Source organism: Periophthalmus magnuspinnatus, chromosome 11 (genome assembly GCF_009829125.3).
Source record: "Periophthalmus magnuspinnatus isolate fPerMag1 chromosome 11, fPerMag1.2.pri, whole genome shotgun sequence".
In the NCBI taxonomy this organism is placed as follows: Eukaryota; Metazoa; Chordata; class Actinopteri; order Gobiiformes; family Gobiidae; genus Periophthalmus; species Periophthalmus magnuspinnatus.
The window spans coordinates 16,820,883-16,839,996 of NC_047136.2; the positions used below are offsets into that span (position 1 = coordinate 16,820,883).

The 19,114-nt window shown below is 37.6% G+C and overlaps 2 protein-coding genes across 4 annotated transcripts in view; both read left to right on the forward strand.

Moving 5' to 3' along the window:
* The window catches only part of mgat1b (alpha-1,3-mannosyl-glycoprotein 2-beta-N-acetylglucosaminyltransferase b), a 33,330-nt gene extending 15,014 nt beyond the window's left edge, over positions 1 to 18,316 (forward strand). For 2 of the 3 annotated variants that reach the window (XM_055225136.1, XM_033975337.2), the window contains exon 3: positions 6,250 to 12,520. In XM_055225136.1, coding sequence (XP_055081111.1) covers positions 6,250 to 6,948 — 699 coding nt within the window. In that variant the 3' untranslated portion in view covers positions 6,949 to 12,520. Of the gene's footprint in view, positions 1 to 6,249; positions 12,521 to 18,299 lie in introns of those variants that run through there. The other variant, XR_008648875.1, reaches the window with a different exon arrangement.
* Positions 15,684 to 17,951, forward strand: polr1h (RNA polymerase I subunit H). Its single transcript, XM_055225137.1, has 5 exons — positions 15,684 to 15,754; positions 16,267 to 16,388; positions 16,471 to 16,571; positions 17,696 to 17,805; positions 17,901 to 17,951. The coding sequence occupies exons 2-5, from the start codon at positions 16,271 to 16,273 to the stop codon at positions 17,923 to 17,925; spliced, it is 354 nt and encodes a 117-aa protein (XP_055081112.1). The 5' UTR covers positions 15,684 to 15,754; positions 16,267 to 16,270; the 3' UTR covers positions 17,926 to 17,951.
* Positions 18,317 to 19,114: the final 798 nt, after the last annotated feature.

Below are 19,114 nucleotides of genomic sequence, written 5' to 3' on the forward strand. Positions count from 1 at the left end.
TGAATAATTGTGGCCAAATGATCAAACTCTATTGGCCTCAAAATATTAAGAGTATTGGTCATATGTTGCTCTGGAGTCTAAAACAAAACACTGTATTGGTCATGAAGAAACCCATATTGGTCGATGTCCAAGTTTAGCCTAGTTTACATTTTTGATGTATTGTCCTGCCCTAGTTTCTCATATTGACTCGATGAGAGCGTGGTCTGTTCAACCCCATTGTTTTCCTCTTCAAATCTAAAACAGAAGTCCCTTGCAGTGAATCCTCTAGCCCTCACTCACTCCCGTACTTGGTTTAAAACAAGTCCAAAATCCCTGTGTATGTTAGGGAAACAGATGTCTGCAGTTGGGTTTGTTAGCGGCACAGAGCTAAGATCCCCAATGGGCTTTTGTCATGTTAGAGTGCTAGTCCTCGTTAGGATTTTTAGCGGTTTACTGTGTTATCTGTGTGGACGAGGGCTTGGAGGTAGCAGAGAAGTTGGCACAGCAGTAGAGAGTGTGAAGACTCCAGGCAGAACAGGGCTCCATAAATCTGCAGCTTTTGTACTCGCCATTAGAAAAAATGGGTACACGTTTTTTCAAAAAGAATTTCTTGGCTAGTTTTTGGACAGAAATAGAGATTTTTGTTGGTTATTTTTATTTATTTGTTTTCCTTTGAATACATTGTTCAAATGGTAAACATAGCACACTTTGTCACTTTTCAAAAATGTACGTGCACAAGATCGTCCCCCTCCTTTAATGTTCCTCTGGAGCTGACACCTGCCAAACATCGGGAGTGCGCACACGTCAGGTACGGCACGCCACGGCATTTGTAGTCATGATAACCTACATCATTCTTCTTTAAGACTCTACATTGTAGAGTGTTGAAATGGGAAGCCCTGTTAATTCTGACATGAATTACGAGCCAACCACTACATCTCAAGGACCTGCTACCAGGCGTCCGGTTAGAGAAGGAAAGGGGAAGGCACCAGCAAGGAAAGCCCAATGCCCAAGTCCAAGCATCGGCCCAGAAAGAGGCAAAGGAGGACACCGCAGAAGTCAAACCAGTTTAAGACTATAGCAACTGAACGGGTTTGTATACTGTTTAATTTTAATGAAATACTGCACTTGAATATAAGCTAACAACACTATATGACTGTGATTCAATCATAACCTTTATAGAACATACGGACTTGAAACTATTGTACAAACTTGAGACTATTGTAATGTTTACAAGGGCCAGACATTTGGAAGAACGCCATATCACAATGAATTCAGAGTCTACTTTTGAGTCTGTTGTGATTATACTGTACTCTCTCCTGTGTGAGACTGATATGGACACAGTTTACATGTTCCATCACTATTCGATAGTAATGCTATACACAGACTAAGCTTTTTGCACATTATCACTATTGTTAAGAACACATGCATATTTCATTGATTTGTATTGTATTGATGAAATCTTTAATTTAAAGGTCTAATTATCTAATTTCAAACAGTCTATACATGATTTTGTCTTTACAGGCTAGAATCCAGAGCCTTACGGTAGTGGAGTGTCAGCACCTGTTACATAGATGCCTTACTTGTGAACCCAGTCTCATCTTTGACCTTATGGATGTCACCCCTGATCTACCTCAACTAGAACCGCCAAATCCACAGGCGTCTGGCTGGTGTGTTCTGTGGGAACTGTAAAAATATGCCCAAACTATTTGAACAGAAGTGCTGTCAAAACTCCACAAAACTACACTTCAACGTTGCCACAGATGGGACTCTACATTCTGCAGGTAGAGGTCTTAAGACTTGCCAAGCACATCTGGAGTGACCTAAGGGCTGAGGTGGATTCCCAGGAGATTGGACAAAGTTTCTCTGTGCAGCCTATAGGCAATATGTTGTGTGGAGACATGGTGTACTGTGCCCTGGAAACAGGATTGTGATCCCCAGTTGTTGCTTTTGGAAAATTTAGGAATACTTCCTGGATTCTAATGGTAATTACGTTGGTTTTATTCCTGAATCTAAGTCCATAGCTATTACTTTGCACTTTACATTTTGTAAGACTTTACCTCAGTGAATGTATACTGCTGTATAGCTTACTTGCACTGTGTAAAATAAATTTTACTTTGTCTTAAACGGACATGTTCATATCCATTTTTCTACTGGTTCATTTTAACTTGTGACATGTTTTATTAGAATAAATTAATGTTGTTTTCATATCTTTGATTTAGGAGGTTGTTTGAGTTGTTGTTTTTTTGTCTTACTTATGACAATCAAATGTACATATTATCTAGCATGCGAACCACAGTTATAATACCCAGAAAAAACACTTTCAAAGAATTATACATGTGCTATTTTACATATAAACAGTATACACATGGGTAGGCCACCAGACAAGACCTTGAGCCTATCTGTATCCTCTGGTCTGTGAGGCTTCTTCACTCACATCCCTCTGGAAGCCAACAACCTTGAATGCAGAATGGCACTTTGTAGGTTTGGAATGTACTGATACTCTTTGTCTTGATGGTGTAGAGCCGTCACATCTCGGATCATGTGTTGTACGATCTGCAGCAAGCACAAAGATTCAGTAAATATTATTTCTCATAGAATACACAGAACGGAATTTGTGTCTTAAATGACTGTGTGCCCTTTTTCACAATGATGAACTGCATGTAAAGAACAAAAGAGACTGACTGATGTATGCCATGTGCATGTGTTCATGCTCCTTAGTTGATGTGGTTGTTGTAGTTGAGACTAGCCAGCCAGATCAATGCTTTATAAACAGGTGGGGAGAAGCAAAAGCTCTTGGATTCATTCATGATTATGTGACTGTGGAAGGACTGTAGTTCTGCAGTGGATTTATTGCAAAAAGTACACAAGTTTGAGAAAACAACAATTTGTACAAAATTGAGAAACAGGACTGCACTTTTAGTTCCACCCTAAATCTGTACCTGAAAGAGATACTTTAGTATGTGTTTTAGCCGGTGTCAGTTGAGAAAAATTAGCTGGAGCCGATGGTGCACTGCAGAGCCCTTTGGAATCCAATCCTTATTCTGCTCTTCCTCTTCCAAGGGACCATGTCAACATGCATCAAATTACCACATGTGAACTCCAGTCCACAGGTCCTGTCACAAAAATGTGCATATAATAAATTGGCTGCACTGTTATTCACGCTAGTTTTCAAAACATCAAAAAAATATATTAAAATAGAAGACTAACCATGAACTACACTTCATAAGTTTCCGCTTCTTTGCAGCAGTTCTAAAAGTGGTTGTAAATGTCTCTGTTCCAAAGAGGCAGAGCACAGTCCTTCTCATCATCTCTCATTCAGCCTAAATATATAAATTCTGATTATAAAAATGGTGTCTCAGTAAAGGATTTGTATTTCATTCCAACAAATGCAAAGCACTATAATCTTTTTACTGAGGTTTTTTTTTTTTTTTTTTGCACCATTCCAAATATTAAGTCTGTGTTTTTAACACCACTCTCTTTATATAGACTGTAAAATAACTTTTACAGTCATCAGTATTGTTTTGAAACACTAAATATCTGCACTATTTAGTACTTTATTCAAATGTTTGCATCTTTGCAAACTCTTTGACATTTTACGAGTCCTTGCAGACATTGTCCAGTTTGATCAAAACTCTTCTTCTCCATTGCCACAGAATTGTCTCCTGTCTCATGTTTGTCCTTGTTGAGAATCAGTCTTTACTGTGTCATTATCAAATCATGGTGAACTGGGAAAGAAAAAAATAGCTTAAATCCATGGAAAATAATTAGGTGATATAGAAATAGTTGTTTTGGAGATAAAATGTGAATAAAGGCTATAACCAAGTATATTTACCATTTAAAGATGCATTAAAATACTCAACCCAACTCTTCAGAGATTTTGACTGTATAAAAGTGCATGCACTTTGACAACTCAGAGGGAGACTGGACTTGGTTATGTAAGCAGCCCCCTGCTGTTTCTCCACGGGATCACCAGACCTGCTCCTCATGTTTGGTTTGGCTAGACATGGTGACCAAACCAGCTGATCCAGACAGGACAGATGCTATGGCAGGGTCTGGGTAGGGTCCCATCTGCTTGTCTCCGTGGTGTTTTGCCTGGAATGTTCTGCAGTATGGAATTAAACCTGCTATTCATGACAAGCAGGTGAAGCTGGTACACAGTTAAAAGTCAGATTTGTGGAGAGGCTAGTTCACTCACAGTAAGAATGCATGTTTCTAAAGGCATTTCTGAGCAATAAAAAACACATGTAATTTAAAGGGTCTGCACCTGATTTTAAACCATGAGTCAGGCGCATGTTTGGCCAATGTGATATTGCACCACAGAAACAACTGCCTGGGATAGTGTCATGCAATTGTTTCCTTATAATTCTTCAATCTCTGTCAACTATGTAACTTTTTGTCAATCTTGAAAAGCATCATGATAGAGATTTAAGTGTCTGCAATAGGGTTAGACAGTTATTTCCCATAATTTTTAGAAGCAATGCCTGATTTGACAAAAAACATGATCCTGTCGGTGGCTTCTGTATTAGCTAATACATCAGGAAATGCTATGTAAATTATAGTTTACATTCTCAATTTTACTGTACAGTGAATAATGTAGAGAGCATTTATCTCGACACAAATTCATTCAAAGTTGGTACAGGTCCTAAAAATGCCATACTGTGGAACATTCTGGACAAGGCATCTCCATGGAGATGAATAGGTGGTGAAAAAATTACATGGTGCACCTTTTTAAGTTACATTATCATATTTATCATATTATCATAGATTTTTAACAGAGTAAAGTTTGAAACCTCATAATACAGTAATATGCTAATTTTTATTTTTTTTATAGAGAGTGGGAGAAGTCTTATGTGAATCCTGGGACCGTGAGCCTATAGAGTGCCTGGCATGTGGGGATATATCCGTAGCTAATGAGCCGTTCAAAGTATTTGGCATCAAATGGCTTTCTCAGTCATGGTGGTAATGCAGAGATGTTTAACTCTGTGTGCGCCTACTGTCTGAATAAAGCCTGGTTTGTTCTTCACTGTCACATTTGAAGCTCTAAAATGCATCATTACAGGGTTGTAGTGTGCAGATATTTGGAATAAATTAGATGGCTGAATGAAATCTTGAAATAAGTTATACTAATGGTTAATATTCAGTGTTAGAAACATATAATTGGTGGTTTTCAGTTTCTAAAATGTGATTTGCTATGAAATGTTCAAAAGGTAAATTCACAAATGTTGAACCTGATCATTTATCTTATTTACTACACCCACAAACCTGCTGTATAATCTGTCACAACAAAAATACGCATTTTAACAATATTAATTTTATCTGCCCTCCAACTGTATAAAATATAATGTTGTGACGTCTGAAATCCAGCAATTAATGTTAATATCAAAACATTTTTACATTAGAGATTAGGATTGGGCATCAATTCATACTAGTGTCAGAATATTTTAGTGTGAACCAGGCAGTGAACATTCAACTTTTCCACATTCTTTTCTTTGCCTAGAATGTTCCATATAATGGCATTAAATTGTTTTACCTTGTATTTATCTTGTGTTTATTTAATAATGCTCTGTTCCAAACATAGCCACATAATTTCAACATGGAGACAAGCAAGTTAACTCTCCCTCTATCGGAAAAGTTAGCCCAGTAATAAACAGATTTTAAAGGCAAATTTAAAGGAAAATTCTGAGATGTGACAAATACACAATCCAGATATCTAGCCATAGTTTTCAGAATGATGAAAAACTAGGACTGTTGCCATAGCAATTAACAATTGAATGCAAAATATTGTATAGAGCTGCAAGAAACAAGTCAGTGATTATTTTTCGATTAGTCGACTGGTTAAATGATTATTTCTATCCAAATAAAAGTTGAATTATGATGACTGAAGGCTTTCAAATACAGAATATTTACGAATCAAATGTATTAATGAAGATAAAAAATGACGTATTTTTTGACATTTTGATTTGAGATTTGACTGCCTTGTTTATTAAAATGGTGTTTTCTTGTGTTTGTCTTTTAGTCCAGTTGAAGATTATGATTATCAAAATATGACTACAATTATTTTTTTATAGTTGACGATTCACAATTAGTCAATGAATCTTTGCAGCCCCTAATAAAAAAAGTGCATGAAATGTTACATACAACAGGAAGCTGAATAAATATAAAGACATTTTTGTTCAGACATTAAAATGAAATACTCATTCAGTGTCTAAATTCTACATAAAAATGCTCACTTGCTGTTACCCTTTACTCAATTTCTCAATGTTCCCCTAGGTGGCGCCGGACTTCTTCGAGTACTTCCGTGCACTCTACCCCATCCTGCGCGACGACGCCTCTCTGTGGTGCGTGTCGGCGTGGAACGACAATGGCCGTGACGCGCTGGTTGACCCCTCCAAAGCCCACCTCCTCCACCGCACCGACTTCTTCCCCGGCCTCGGCTGGATGCTGCTCCGGGACCTGTGGGCAGAGCTCGAACCCAAGTGGCCCACGGCATTCTGGGACGACTGGATGAGGCAGCCAGAGCAGCGCCGTGACCGATCCTGCATCCGGCCCGAGATCTCCCGAACCATCACGTTTGGAAGGAAGGGCGTCAGCTTAGGTCAATTCTTCGACCAGTACTTGCGCTACATCAAGCTAAACACTGAATTTGTGCCTTTTACCAAACAAGATTTAACGTATTTACTGAAGGACAAGTATGACGAGAAGTTTATCATAGAGGTCTACAGCGCCCCCTTGGTGAGGATCGAGGAGCTGCAGGGGGGAAAGCTGAGGGAGCCCGGACCGTACAGGGTGCAGTACTCGAGCCGGGACAGTTTTAAGGTTTTCGCGAGAAACCTGGGAGCTATGGACGATTTGAAGTCGGGAGTGCCACGGACAGGATACAGGGGCGTGGTAGGCTTCCTGTACAGGGGGAGGAGGGTGTACCTGGCACCCCCCGAAGGATGGACGCAGTATGACACAAGCTGGAGCTGAGGCGGGTTAGTCTTTGAAAGGGGAATGATAAAGACCAAAGAGAATGTGGGGGTAATGACAGTCAGAGGTGGAGGCCAGGGAGGAGGGGAGTGCTCAAATCGTTAATGAGTTTTACATCTGGGGTTTAGAGGTGATAAATGAATTTGGCGTAAGTATAATGCCACAATTAATAGGCATCAATATAACATGCCAACAAATTGTCATAAAATGGCACAAACTAAAAATGAAATTAAGTTCACCAAGCAAAAATTGTAAAGTTTAATAATAATAAAATATGGATATGTTAAATACAAAAAGTAAAGACATTTTAACTAATTGTAAAACGGGAAAAGGTGCAAAAAGGCTTTTATTTAGATTTGTGGTTATTTAAAAAAAAAAAAAAAAAAAAAAAAAAAGGTGAATAAATAAATGTATTTTTAATTCTGCTTCTGTTTAAACCACCCGTCAGTTGTGGCCCCTCCTCTGAACTGTCTGAGATGAGCTGATATGACAGACCTGCAGCGTGGTGGACATGTGGATCTGGGTGCTTCTTCAGGACTAGACTTATACAGGGACTTAACCAGTGTTTTTAAAGAGTTCCACTATCAGACACAAGCTACTGGCACCGTGCCTTGGTCCTGGGCCCATCTGCTTAGAGTGTTTCATGTGTGTTAAAGGGATAGTGCAGAACATTTAGATGGAGATGAATGACTTATAACTTGATCACTATATAAAGTAACCACCTGAATATTTGTAGTTTGGTGAAACAGCAGGAGCAATGAGATTAAAATGTGAGTTTCTCATAGCACACGTGTGTAAATTAGACAAAATAATGCTCACTTATAAAGAACAATGTGAATTTAGCTAAATGCAAAATACATAATTAACCAACAAGCCTCACGTTCTCTCCCCTCTGCTCACACGTACATGTCTGTTCCTGCCCACTGACACCTCGCTCAGCTTTTTTTCTTTATTATTTTAAACTCCAAATCACAAGTAAATGTATGAAACTATGACAGTACAGAATGCTGGAGGTTTTATGTTCAACTACCAGCCTCTAATTACAGCAAATACACACATTCTCATTAAATCAAATGATCAGTGAGGGTCTGTCCAAGTGACTCCTCTTCTGTCCTTCACGGACATGACGCACGACTTCATAAAGTCAGTCCAGCTCCACGCGGTCCACATTGCTCCAAACATCCTGCACATCATATGTGTTAAAAAGTGACATTGTTTCTTGTTGACAGCACTCTTTGCGCACTGTTTGAGCCACAGTTGTTTTCACAGGCAGAAGGAGCTGTGCGCACACTTCTGGGGTGATGATGAGTTCAGGCGCACTGCGTAACTTTTCTGCAGAAGCACTAATATGCCTTCAGCTTTTGTGGACTAGATATTTATTAAAATTAAAAGAAAGCTATTTTAACAGCAAAATAGAGGTTTAATATCTGTCAAAAGGCTAAGAATATATGCTATATATAATGCAGCACATTATTGGCTGCAGTGTTGAATATAAACTTTGAAGATTCTAGAGGAAATTTTTTTTTTTTAACAGACGTTATTGAAGGTGAGGCTGTCATTTCAATACTGTGGTATGCGATATTGTCAGCATATTATCCAACTCTGCTGTAGTTTTGATTTTAATATAGAAAAGTTATATCGATGGATATCAGTCTGGACACCACTCCCAACCAAACACGGCAAACCTATCAGATTTGTTTATTTCAGTGACACATGAAACAAAGGAGAAAATAGCAATGTTTTTCATTTTCATTTTCTTCCTTTATTTTTTCATATTAGTTTTGATATGGACAGACTTTTCATGCCCCTGATTGGCTAATCCACCTGTCAATCACGCCCATCTAAACTTGGGAGATTCATCAGTGACCAGACTCACATCTTCCTAAAGTATTGGAGATGTGTGTATTCTAGATCCCAGGCAAATTGTTGGGATAATCCTCTGTTTTTCTTCAATTTTCCACTGGCCTTATTTACTGCAATACAATGTGAATGCTCCTGTCTGTTTTTCCAAACTGAAGCTACACTGATACATTTGAGAGAGAACTGGGCTATCCCTTTAACAACTTATTAAAGGCACTGTACCTGATTTTTACTCTCTTAAAAATATGATAAACCAAACTAGCTCATTTTAAACAGTTTGCAGTGGTCCAGAGTTATTTCTTATTTACCTTATGCATTCCGAGCATCCTAATTATTCACCACAATGAGTTGATAAGCGCTTTTCACAACTTGCAGAGACCAGAGTGGAATTTTGCTGTGACGGTAAAGCTAACAACAACTTGGCATGCTAACATGCACTTAGCAGACAATAAAACGCATTATTATTGGATGCAGACAGGACGACTTATTGTGACCTCAGGAGCTTCCTATACAATGTATCTGTACTGGGCCAAGACAATTTTTGCTTGAATACATGGGGAAAAATCAGGTACAGGGCCTTTTTAAGTGTATTAAAATCTTCATAGATCATAAAAGGTTTAAGAAAGGGGTTGAATTCCTTCTGTAAGCTATTTTTATGGAATTTGGTCCACCTCCGGTTGTGTGAAGTTTGAAAGACTGGTTCAGATAACATGATATTTTTCAGAATATATGCAGTGCCATTAATACACAGCAGAATGTAACATACAAGCTTCACTATAAGGCTTTTGACATTATTTTCATGTTACTCTAAACCAGCCCAGTCATGATGTAAATGTGAAAACATGAAGGAAAAAGTGTGCTATGTGAAGGTTATATATGGTAAATAAATGAAAAATAATCATTCAGATGTAATGCAGTGTGTAATGCAGGACAATGGAGGTGCTGCCTGGTGAAATGAGCCAATGTCATACAGTGACTGTGAAGGGCAAGTCAAATTAATAAAGTAGAATGCAAGATCTAATAATACATTATAGATGCACCTGTGAATGCTTTTTAGTTTGTTTTTGTTTTTTAAAGCTTTCTACCATGTTATAACAGTTTCCCCTCATCAAAAACATGCCTGAAGAGGTTCTAACTGCCATCCATGTATGTTTGAGTGATTCGGCAAGCTCTTTCATGCCCAACTCCAAGCCCTCCTTAAAGTCAGCTGTAAGATTCTGTGCAATGCTCAACCCACAGGCCGACGTCATCCACGCTCCCACACAATAATTCTCCATAAATATACAAAAGCATGATGCAAAACTGCACAGCATCTTGACAACCCTGATGCAATGTGCAGTAGTTTCATTAGCAGGATGCACACCGATTGTGCTGTGATAGCAGTCTGAAGGGGGAGTGACTTAGTATGGAGAGCAAAAGGAGGGGAGACTCAGAGCATCAAAAAAAGGGAATCTTGTAAAACATGTTAATACATTGTTTTCAGCAAATATGGCATTTTCAAAACAAAAGGTAACTTGGTGAGATAAAATGTTATGTGGTAGCAGTTAATGCCCCATAGAAGTGTCATACCTCCGCTTTAATAGAGCTGTGCATGAACACAATTTGACCACAAAATACGGTAATTGTTTATGGGATTAAAAACTGATTAGGAGACGTTTAGTTTTATCTATGACACAACTAAACTGGCCAAATGCAAATAGGTCATTTTTGAGTGCTCGGGGAAAATGACTTTGTATTAATAGATTAATGAAACAAGTGTGAATGAAATGAAATGCAACTCCAGGTATGTTTTTGAAGAGGGGACAACAGTATGGCAGAATAATGTGTTCTAGTACATACATGGAATAGTCCTGTATATTAAAGATCTGCATTCTACCTTATCTGTGGCCCTACACATCACTACATTTGTCTTTCATTTGAATTTCAAAACTAAATATGTTAATCCAAGGTTCATTGTTATTTTTACTTTTTTCTGTTAAAATCCTTTTTAAAGGGTATATAGTACTGTTATGTGGCTTAATGGTACACTACGTAACTTTTCTTGCCCCAGTACTATGTAAGATGTTATTGCTTTACCTAGAATGTTCTACAGTTTGGCAGTAAACTTTTCTATCTCCACGGAGACACCACCAGGCCAAGTCACTGGTCAGATCTGTGGAGAGGCAAAGCAATAACATCTCCATAGAAACAAGCAGTGACCGATACACAAAAAGGGTCATAGTGCAGCTTTAATGCCTTCCAGCCATGTCTGTTAAAAACATTTACATCTTTTTATGGAAACATTTGTCTGGTCAACATAAGAATTCCACATTTGCAGTTTTAGGGACCACAGCACATTTTAAAGGTGCAATATGCAGAAGAACAAATATTACGCATTAATTATCCTGCTGTTGGCCTTTAAATGTGGTCCTGAGTACTTTTTCTTTGGAGTTTCATGATTTATAACTTAAAATAATGCATAATGTCATAATGTCACAGTATACCACAGCGCAAACAATTAAATGAGATTTGATGGCAGAAATGCTTAAAGTGAGTCTAGCTATCATTTATGGACTTAAAACTGGACAGGGCATCTATCTATGACATCACAATCCTGAGAAATTTCAAATGGAGTGTGTGGCTTAGAGACAAAGGACTTTTTACAGAAAACTGTGAATGATGCGAAATACAACTCCAGGTATGTTTTTAATTGGGGAACAATATTCTAACGTGGTTAAAAGCTCCAAAAAGTCAATTTTGTTGCATTTTACACATCCAACTTTATTTTTATTTTCTGATGGCTGTGATTGATTTGATGTGTGAGACAAAGAATACATGTTCAAAGCTCATCAAAATGTAGCCTCTAAAGATCTGTTCCTTGAAATCACATGCATTGTAGCTTTAAGGCTAAGGAACTGGTTTGCTATGAAAATCCATCATGTGCACTTTGATTATACCATCTGGTTTGTTTGTTTGCTAAACAAAGAGTATGAAGGATTTTTATTTTACTTTTTAACGAAAGCCATGGGACTGGAGAGGGGAATGTCAATGATTTAGTAACAATTATTGCAAAAAGTAATGTCATTTTGCAGCTAATTAAAGGCGCTGTATCTGATTTTTTTTTAATTATTTTTTTTATTTTTACAGTCTGTTGAAAAACAGAACTAGTTAATTTTAAACATGTTGCAGCAGTCCAAAGTTATTCCTTACTGTATGCATTCTGAGCATCCTAATTATTCACCGCGGTGAGTTTGTAAGCAGTTCAGAGTTTTGCCATCACAGTAATGCTAACAACAATTAGCATGCTAACGCACACTTCAGTGACGGACAGTAAAACGCTTTATAATTAGATGCAGACAGAATGCAGCTGACTTATTTTGGGAGCAAAAGCTTCTTATCCAATATTTTTGTATTGGGGCAAGACACATTTTGCTCAAATACATGGGGAAAAAAATTAGGTACAGGCCCTTTAATGTTATAATCAGCAATGACTTCCCTTCTCAAGATCATAGGCCGGATTAGGAGTTGTAATATTTTCTAGGTTTGTTGAAAAACCACTGGCTCTTTGACAGTATTTTGGTCTAAAAGGCTCATGACCGGCTGGTTATCGCTGTACTGTATTGGCTGAGATTCTGTGGGTTGGTCCTGTGTTGATGAGGTGACATGTACAACCACTGCCTGATGTGTTTATAACTTTAATACATTATCAATAAAATCGACTATTTTGATATTCGCTCACATGTCCAAGCTGTCTTTCTTTGAAACATTGACTGCATAATAATTATGAAATTATTTGTTTTAGGAATTTCTGTGGTAGGATTTATTTGGGTACTGCATGATCTATCAGTGTCTCCAGATATGAGGTAGACTTGTTCAGCGTAGAACAATTAAAATTGTTTAAAATTCTAATGCTGGCTTGCTTGTTACAACAACTTTGGACATTATAGAGAAGTTGTGTCTCTACACTGAGAATGAGAAAAATGTGTATGAGTCCTCTATCTGCAGGTTAAGGCACTAGCAGCACAGGTTAGTTTGTATTCCCTTTTTAAAACCATAAGAGCAGGCTACATACAGTTCCTTTAACTAGGTAGGGGGAAGAGAAGCCTATGCCAATAGCTGGACGCTAGTTGTATTACTTTAATTTCACCTTATAGAAATACCCTTATGTTGTAAGCAAAATGCAAATCTGAGCAGAGACTGAAGCTGTCCACTCATCACCACTCATTTCCTGGCTTCCTTTAGAACATTAGATTCTCACAAAGACTGTGCTGAGCTCTGCACTGCTGTGTGCACCAGCTTCCTCTCTGCAGAATGTTGGGTTAAACTCACTGTACTTGTTTTTAAACATGTGAAAACAGAAGTACAATAGTGGAAAGTTATTCCTCACTTACCTTATGTGTTCAGAGTATCCTAATTAGACACTGTGATGAGTTTATAAACTCTTTTCATAACTTTTAGAGACCAAAGCGGAGTTTTGCCATTATGGTTAGGCTAAAAACTAACAGCAACTTTTCAGAGGATAAAACACTCTGTAATTAGATGCAGATAGCACACAGTGGTCTCATTTCTACTTTAGGGGCTGCTTTACAAAATATATAGGCTTATCTGTACTGTGACAAGATACATTTTGCTCAAATGCATAGGGAGGAAAAAATCAGGTACAGGGCCTTTATGGTTTATCGTAGAAATGTTTATAAAGCAATAGGATGTGTTCACATTGTTGTAGGGCTATTTGATTTCAGATGGAGGGCAGGGGCCTATATAACTCTGAGAAATTTACGACTTTGAAAGTAATATCCAAACAGGAAATCCATGCACAGTATAATTCATTGGTTTGGATTTCGTCCTCAAATTTGCCATTACAATCTTATGACTTTTGTTACTGAAAGAGAAGACGCTGAACTTTGTGCCAGTTTTTGTTTCATGTGAATAGTGCAGTAATTATAGATATGTGAACCATAAACCAGGTCAACAAATCTGCAATTTGACAGTTAAACAGTAAATTGTACCACAGAAATCTGACCTGTTCTCCAGCTCAGTTTAAGGTTAGTTGAGGATTGTTGGTAAGTTTTGAATGGTAAGTTGGTTGTCAAGTAAATACAGTTTTTTGCAGCTATATGTCTGTTTGTATGTACTGTACCCTGTAGGTGAAGAATCATGATGTTATATAAGCATGACACGTTAAGTGACTTGCCCAAGATCCCAGGGGCAGGATGTTACATTTTCTTTCCTTGGGGACTAATATAAAAAGTTGTAGCAGTTAGACATTCTTCTCTGCTTTGTGGTAATACAGTATAATACAATATCAGTGAACACTTAGATTAGTCTATGGCTCCCTCTGCTGGTGACAAATGGGAAGTAAATGTTGTGTCTTACTGGTGGAACCTCACAAAGTAAAAGTAAAGTACTGCACTTAAGCACAAATTTTAGGTAGCCTATATGTACTTTACTTAAGTACATTTTAAGTGGATACTTTACTTTCACTTTTTACTTTCACAAATAAAACAGCTAGAAAAAAAAAAGACTCGAGAGTCGAACTGTGTCTTTTGAACAAGATTCAGCACAACTCTTTATCAAAATCACTGCATTTGAAGCTTTATTAGATCTAAAAATGTGCGCAAAATACTTTTATTGACTTAAGTACCTCAATACTTTTACTTATGTAATTTGTTTTATGCAATACTTTTACTTTCACTTGAGGATTTTTTTTTTGTATCTGTAATTTTACATAAGTAACAAAATCGAGTACTGCTTCCGCCAGGGGTCTTTCTGAGCCACAACTATTTAGGCCAACAGTAGTAGTAGTAGTAGTAGTAGTAGTAGTAGTAGTAGTAGTAGTAGTAGTAGTGGTGGTAGTGGTAGTAGTAGTAGGCCTAGTAGTACTGTAGTTGCTGGCCAATTTCATATCCACAAAACAAAATGGTCAAAAAATAAAGCAAATGGCAACCACCTCCAAAATGAACAAAATCAATATTTTACAACCATAAAAATGTTAACTAATGGAAAATTTAGAAAAGCACAAAAATAGCATGTTCTATCTGCCAAATACTACAGTAGGCTACCCTGTAATGAATAGTGACATTATTAGATTGCCCTGTTTTCTGTTATGCTGGAAATATAATTTATTTGTTCCATCTATTTATGTTTACATTTGTATTTACCACATTGTATGGGTTATTCTGAAAATAACATTTCCATTTTTCTATTAATGCAGGATTTTGTGTTTACATGATGAAATTGCTTCAGTGTGTGACTCATGGTAGTGTGCCTGCCTCAAGTTGTAGAAAAAGAGGGACTATTGTCTAATGTGTGGGACATGGTGGACTCTCTACATTTAAGCTTATAGATAATTTCAGATGACTTCACTACACTTTACATGTAAATAATACAATGATACAATATTTAATAAAGATTTGTATTGTAATGTAGCTCTAAGGACTAGACTAGGTAAGGTTCAACTTTTGAGAATGTACATTTATTTTCTAAATGTAATCAATAGGGAAATCTGGCTCTTGCTTCTGAGTTTGCATTATCTGAAAACCACCAAATGATTTTTAGTTTTCCTCAGTCGTGATGCGCAGAGAGATTGGAATGTGCCAACAACCCTAAAAGTAGTCTACTTCTAAATCGGTGTAATCTCTAAATAAGTGGGACCTGACAGGGGATTAATGTCTATGCAGGACAACTAAACGAGGGTGACAATCGGATGGGGAGCACCCAGCACCACTCTCACTGTTTACTGTAAATAAGGATGGCAATATACGCTAGATCACTAGGTGGCAGTAATGCGACATCATGGACGCTAGTCGCTGTAACACCGCACAACAGAAGTAAACTGGCCACTGAGTGCAGAACTGCGCATGCGTGAGATACATGCGAAACACCGGAGAGGAGTTAAGATTTGCCTGTTTGAACTGTTGCGTGGAGAAGCTATACATCCCTGCTCATCTACAATCACGTATAAGAGGTACGGTTATCGCAGAAAATCCGCTATCACGTGTTGTAAAGTGACTATAACATGGTTGTAATCACTTTAGTGTTTCTTTAAAAGTTACAGTTCGTCTAGCATCGTTTCTACCCACACACCGTTTCAGTGTTGTTTTGGTCATTCTTCCACGCTTACACAGGCTCTTTATTTGAGGACAAGCTGAAGCCCAACTTAAGATTTCATAAACATGACCCAGATGTGTCCCCTGATATTAGCTATAAATTGTTACTGATAACAATTGCAATGCTGATAATTTAGTGTTTTGGTCCTCAAAATCCAATCAGAAAGCATCATCCAATCAGAAAGCAGAACCAGCCTCATATGAGTCTTGGTGTTGCCAGTTTCAGTGCTGAAATCCAGTTGGTTTGAACCTAAAAGGACTCTCTCTGATCTGAATCCTCACCACCTAAACTTAATCAAAACAACTTCTACAACAAATGCAGACGCTAATGAAACTGTATATATCTATTGATTCCTGTCTCTTTTCACAGAGGGATGTCGTGTTTTGCTGGAGATCCCAACTTCTGCCCAGAGTGTGGGAATGTCCTCCCTCTGCCGGGAATGCAGGACATAGTGTGTTGTCCACGCTGCTCCTTTAGCATTCCTGTTACAGGTAGGGCTGAAAACAGGGACTGTATGCAGGTAGTCCCGTTAGGCCTCTAACGCCTGGACTAACTGATACCTCTGGTGTGCAGAATTCGCGGGCAGAGAGATCCTCTCCACTGTGGTGTTCAACCCGGAGCAGTCAACCATGGCTCTGCAAAAGGACGAGGACTCGGAGCTCAAGGGCCCTGTGGTGAGTTTAATGTGATTTACACAGTTTATTTATCCAGTACTGTGAAAATATTGAAAAAACATTACTGCAAGTGAAAGTCAGAAATGCTGCAAAACACCTCGGGCTGTAGTTCTGTAGATGTACAGTCAATTAAAGGTTAAAACATGAACAACAGGAGTAGTCAATTTTAAACTGTTTGCAATGTTCTAAAGTTTTTCCTCACTGATATTCTAAGCATCTAATTATTCACTGCAGCTTTTCATAACTTTCAGAGGCCATAGCAGAGTTTTGCCATCATGGTGATGTTAACAAAAACTTTTAGCACAAATGAAAAATTAAATCTGCAGCTTCCTAGAATGAGCTGCAGCTATCCATAGGAGAGGTTAACAGCATGTGGCGCTTTGTTGTGATGATGTTTGCGGCAGTGTACTGAAAAGGGGCCGGAATTGGCTCCTAATGCTTCATTGACCCTTACAATTTTCCAACCTGAAATCAATGGAGTTGTTTCTTTTATCATGTTGTTTTAGATTAATATTGCCATTTTAAAATGTCCCAAATACAACATAAAAATTCATAAGTGTCATAACTATATATCACACACAAACAATATGTCTTCTTTAAAGGGCATGTATTCCAAAATTTTTCTGATCTGTTATAATGTTTCCTCATGACAAACATACTTGGAAATGTGCTCCATTCACACGTTTAACACAAATGTTTAGATGAGGTTCTTTTCTCAAAATGAAAACACTATGTTCCACCTTGTGATGCCATGTGTTAATACAAGAATTGCTCCACTATTCACAGAATAGTGGAGCACAGAATACACAGAATCATTTGGCTGATTTCAGTCCTTGAATTGTTCATATCTACTCGTCAAAAGGTAAAAGGAGCTGTTAACTCGAAAACTACCAGTGCATGACATCACAAGGTGAACAGAGCATTTTGAGCTTTGGAGATATAGACAGTAATAATGCAGTCACTGCATCACTTAAACATACATGAATAAAACAAAACACTACTCCAGGTATGTTTTGAGGTAATAACATTGCACATGGCATAAAGCTCACAAGAGTCAATTTTGCATAATATAGGACCTTTAAATCTAAATAATAGATACAATGCTCATGTCCCTCCTGCCTCAGATTGACCGGCGCTGTTCCCGATGCAATAAAGAAGGGATGATTTACCACACCAGACAGATGCGCTCGGCCGATGAGGGACAGACCGTGTTTTTCACCTGTTTACACTGCAGGTAAGACTCTGTGACAGTACGACAGATTGGTATTAATATTTATGTGCCTAAAATAAAATCTGGACCTTTTCAATTTTATTGTCCTTTGTTGACAGATACCAGGAGAAAGAGGATTCTTGAAGACGTTTTCTCATCTTCAATCATCATTATATGTAAATAAAAGAATATGTGAAGAAATTAAAGACGCTGTACGTGATTTTTTTCTGTTTTAACTATTTCATTTTCAGTGGTCCCAAGTTATTCCTCATTTAACTTATGCATTCTGAGCAGCCTAATTATTCACCACAATGAGTTTATAAGTGCTTTCACAACTCTGAGACCACAGCGGAGTTTTGCCATCATGGTAAAGTTAACAACTAGCATGTTAATGGCACACTTCCTAATTAATAGATAGTAAAATGTTTTATAATTAGATGTAGACTTATTTTGTGACCTGAAAAGCTGCCTATAGAATATATCTGTTCTGGAGCATAACAACATCACCCCTTCCCCAGAAAAAATCAGGTACAGGGCCTTTAATTAAAATCAGGTACAGGGCCTTTAATCAATCAGAAAATAGACAATGTTGTAAATGTTGTTTTGGATATTTGCAAAATTTGAATAGCGAGTATAAAAAGAAAATGGGGGAAAATGTTGTAAACTTCCAAATAAGGTCATTAGTATTTCTGAGTAATTTAAAATTTTTACTCAACTGATACTTAAATTGGTACTTTGAAGACATATTTTAGTACATTATATCATCTGAATATTGCTATTAGGGTAATGCAAAACTAATTTCAAGATACTAATTTGTTTCAATGTCGCCCATCCCTACATAACTTATTACAGCCTGGAGTAGTGAATGAGACAAAACAGCACTGTCTTCTAACATCTTATCAAACTCCACTACTGGAACTCTTCTTATTTTTTGTATCATAAATATTCAGATACAGAGAAATTACACTTCATGTTAAAGATATAAACATTAAATTGTGCCATGTAATACCACTTGAGTGCATAAATCAGTAGTGCACGACTGGGAGGTATTCATGTAAATTGACACTGTTTAAATAAAAGTTATTTTTGAGTTTTTCTCTTGTGATTTTTTTTCTCTGTATAGGCTAAATCTAGTTTTCTTGACACTCAGCTGTTGCATTTCTGATACATATTTATTAACCTTCTGTTACAGTTATTCTATTTTCTTTAACACTGGTTAAAATTATGTTAGGCAAGTGTTCAAATACGCATGTAGATAAGTGTAGATGCTTTTGAGTGACAGCAGTAGTAGCTCATCACAGCTTTCTGCCTTTGTTTCCTTGAGCAAGACACC

Bases quoted from the DNA above. Each gene is read 5' to 3' on its own strand.
- polr1h (XM_055225137.1), top strand. From the start codon at position 16,271: ATGTCGTGTTTTGCTGGAGATCCCAACTTCTGCCCAGAGTGTGGGAAT. The intron at 16,389-16,470 runs GTAGGGCTGAAA...TCTGGTGTGCAG, and splicing joins CTTTAGCATTCCTGTTACAG to AATTCGCGGGCAGAGAGATC. The intron at 16,572-17,695 runs GTGAGTTTAATG...CTCCTGCCTCAG, and splicing joins CGGAGCTCAAGGGCCCTGTG to ATTGACCGGCGCTGTTCCCG.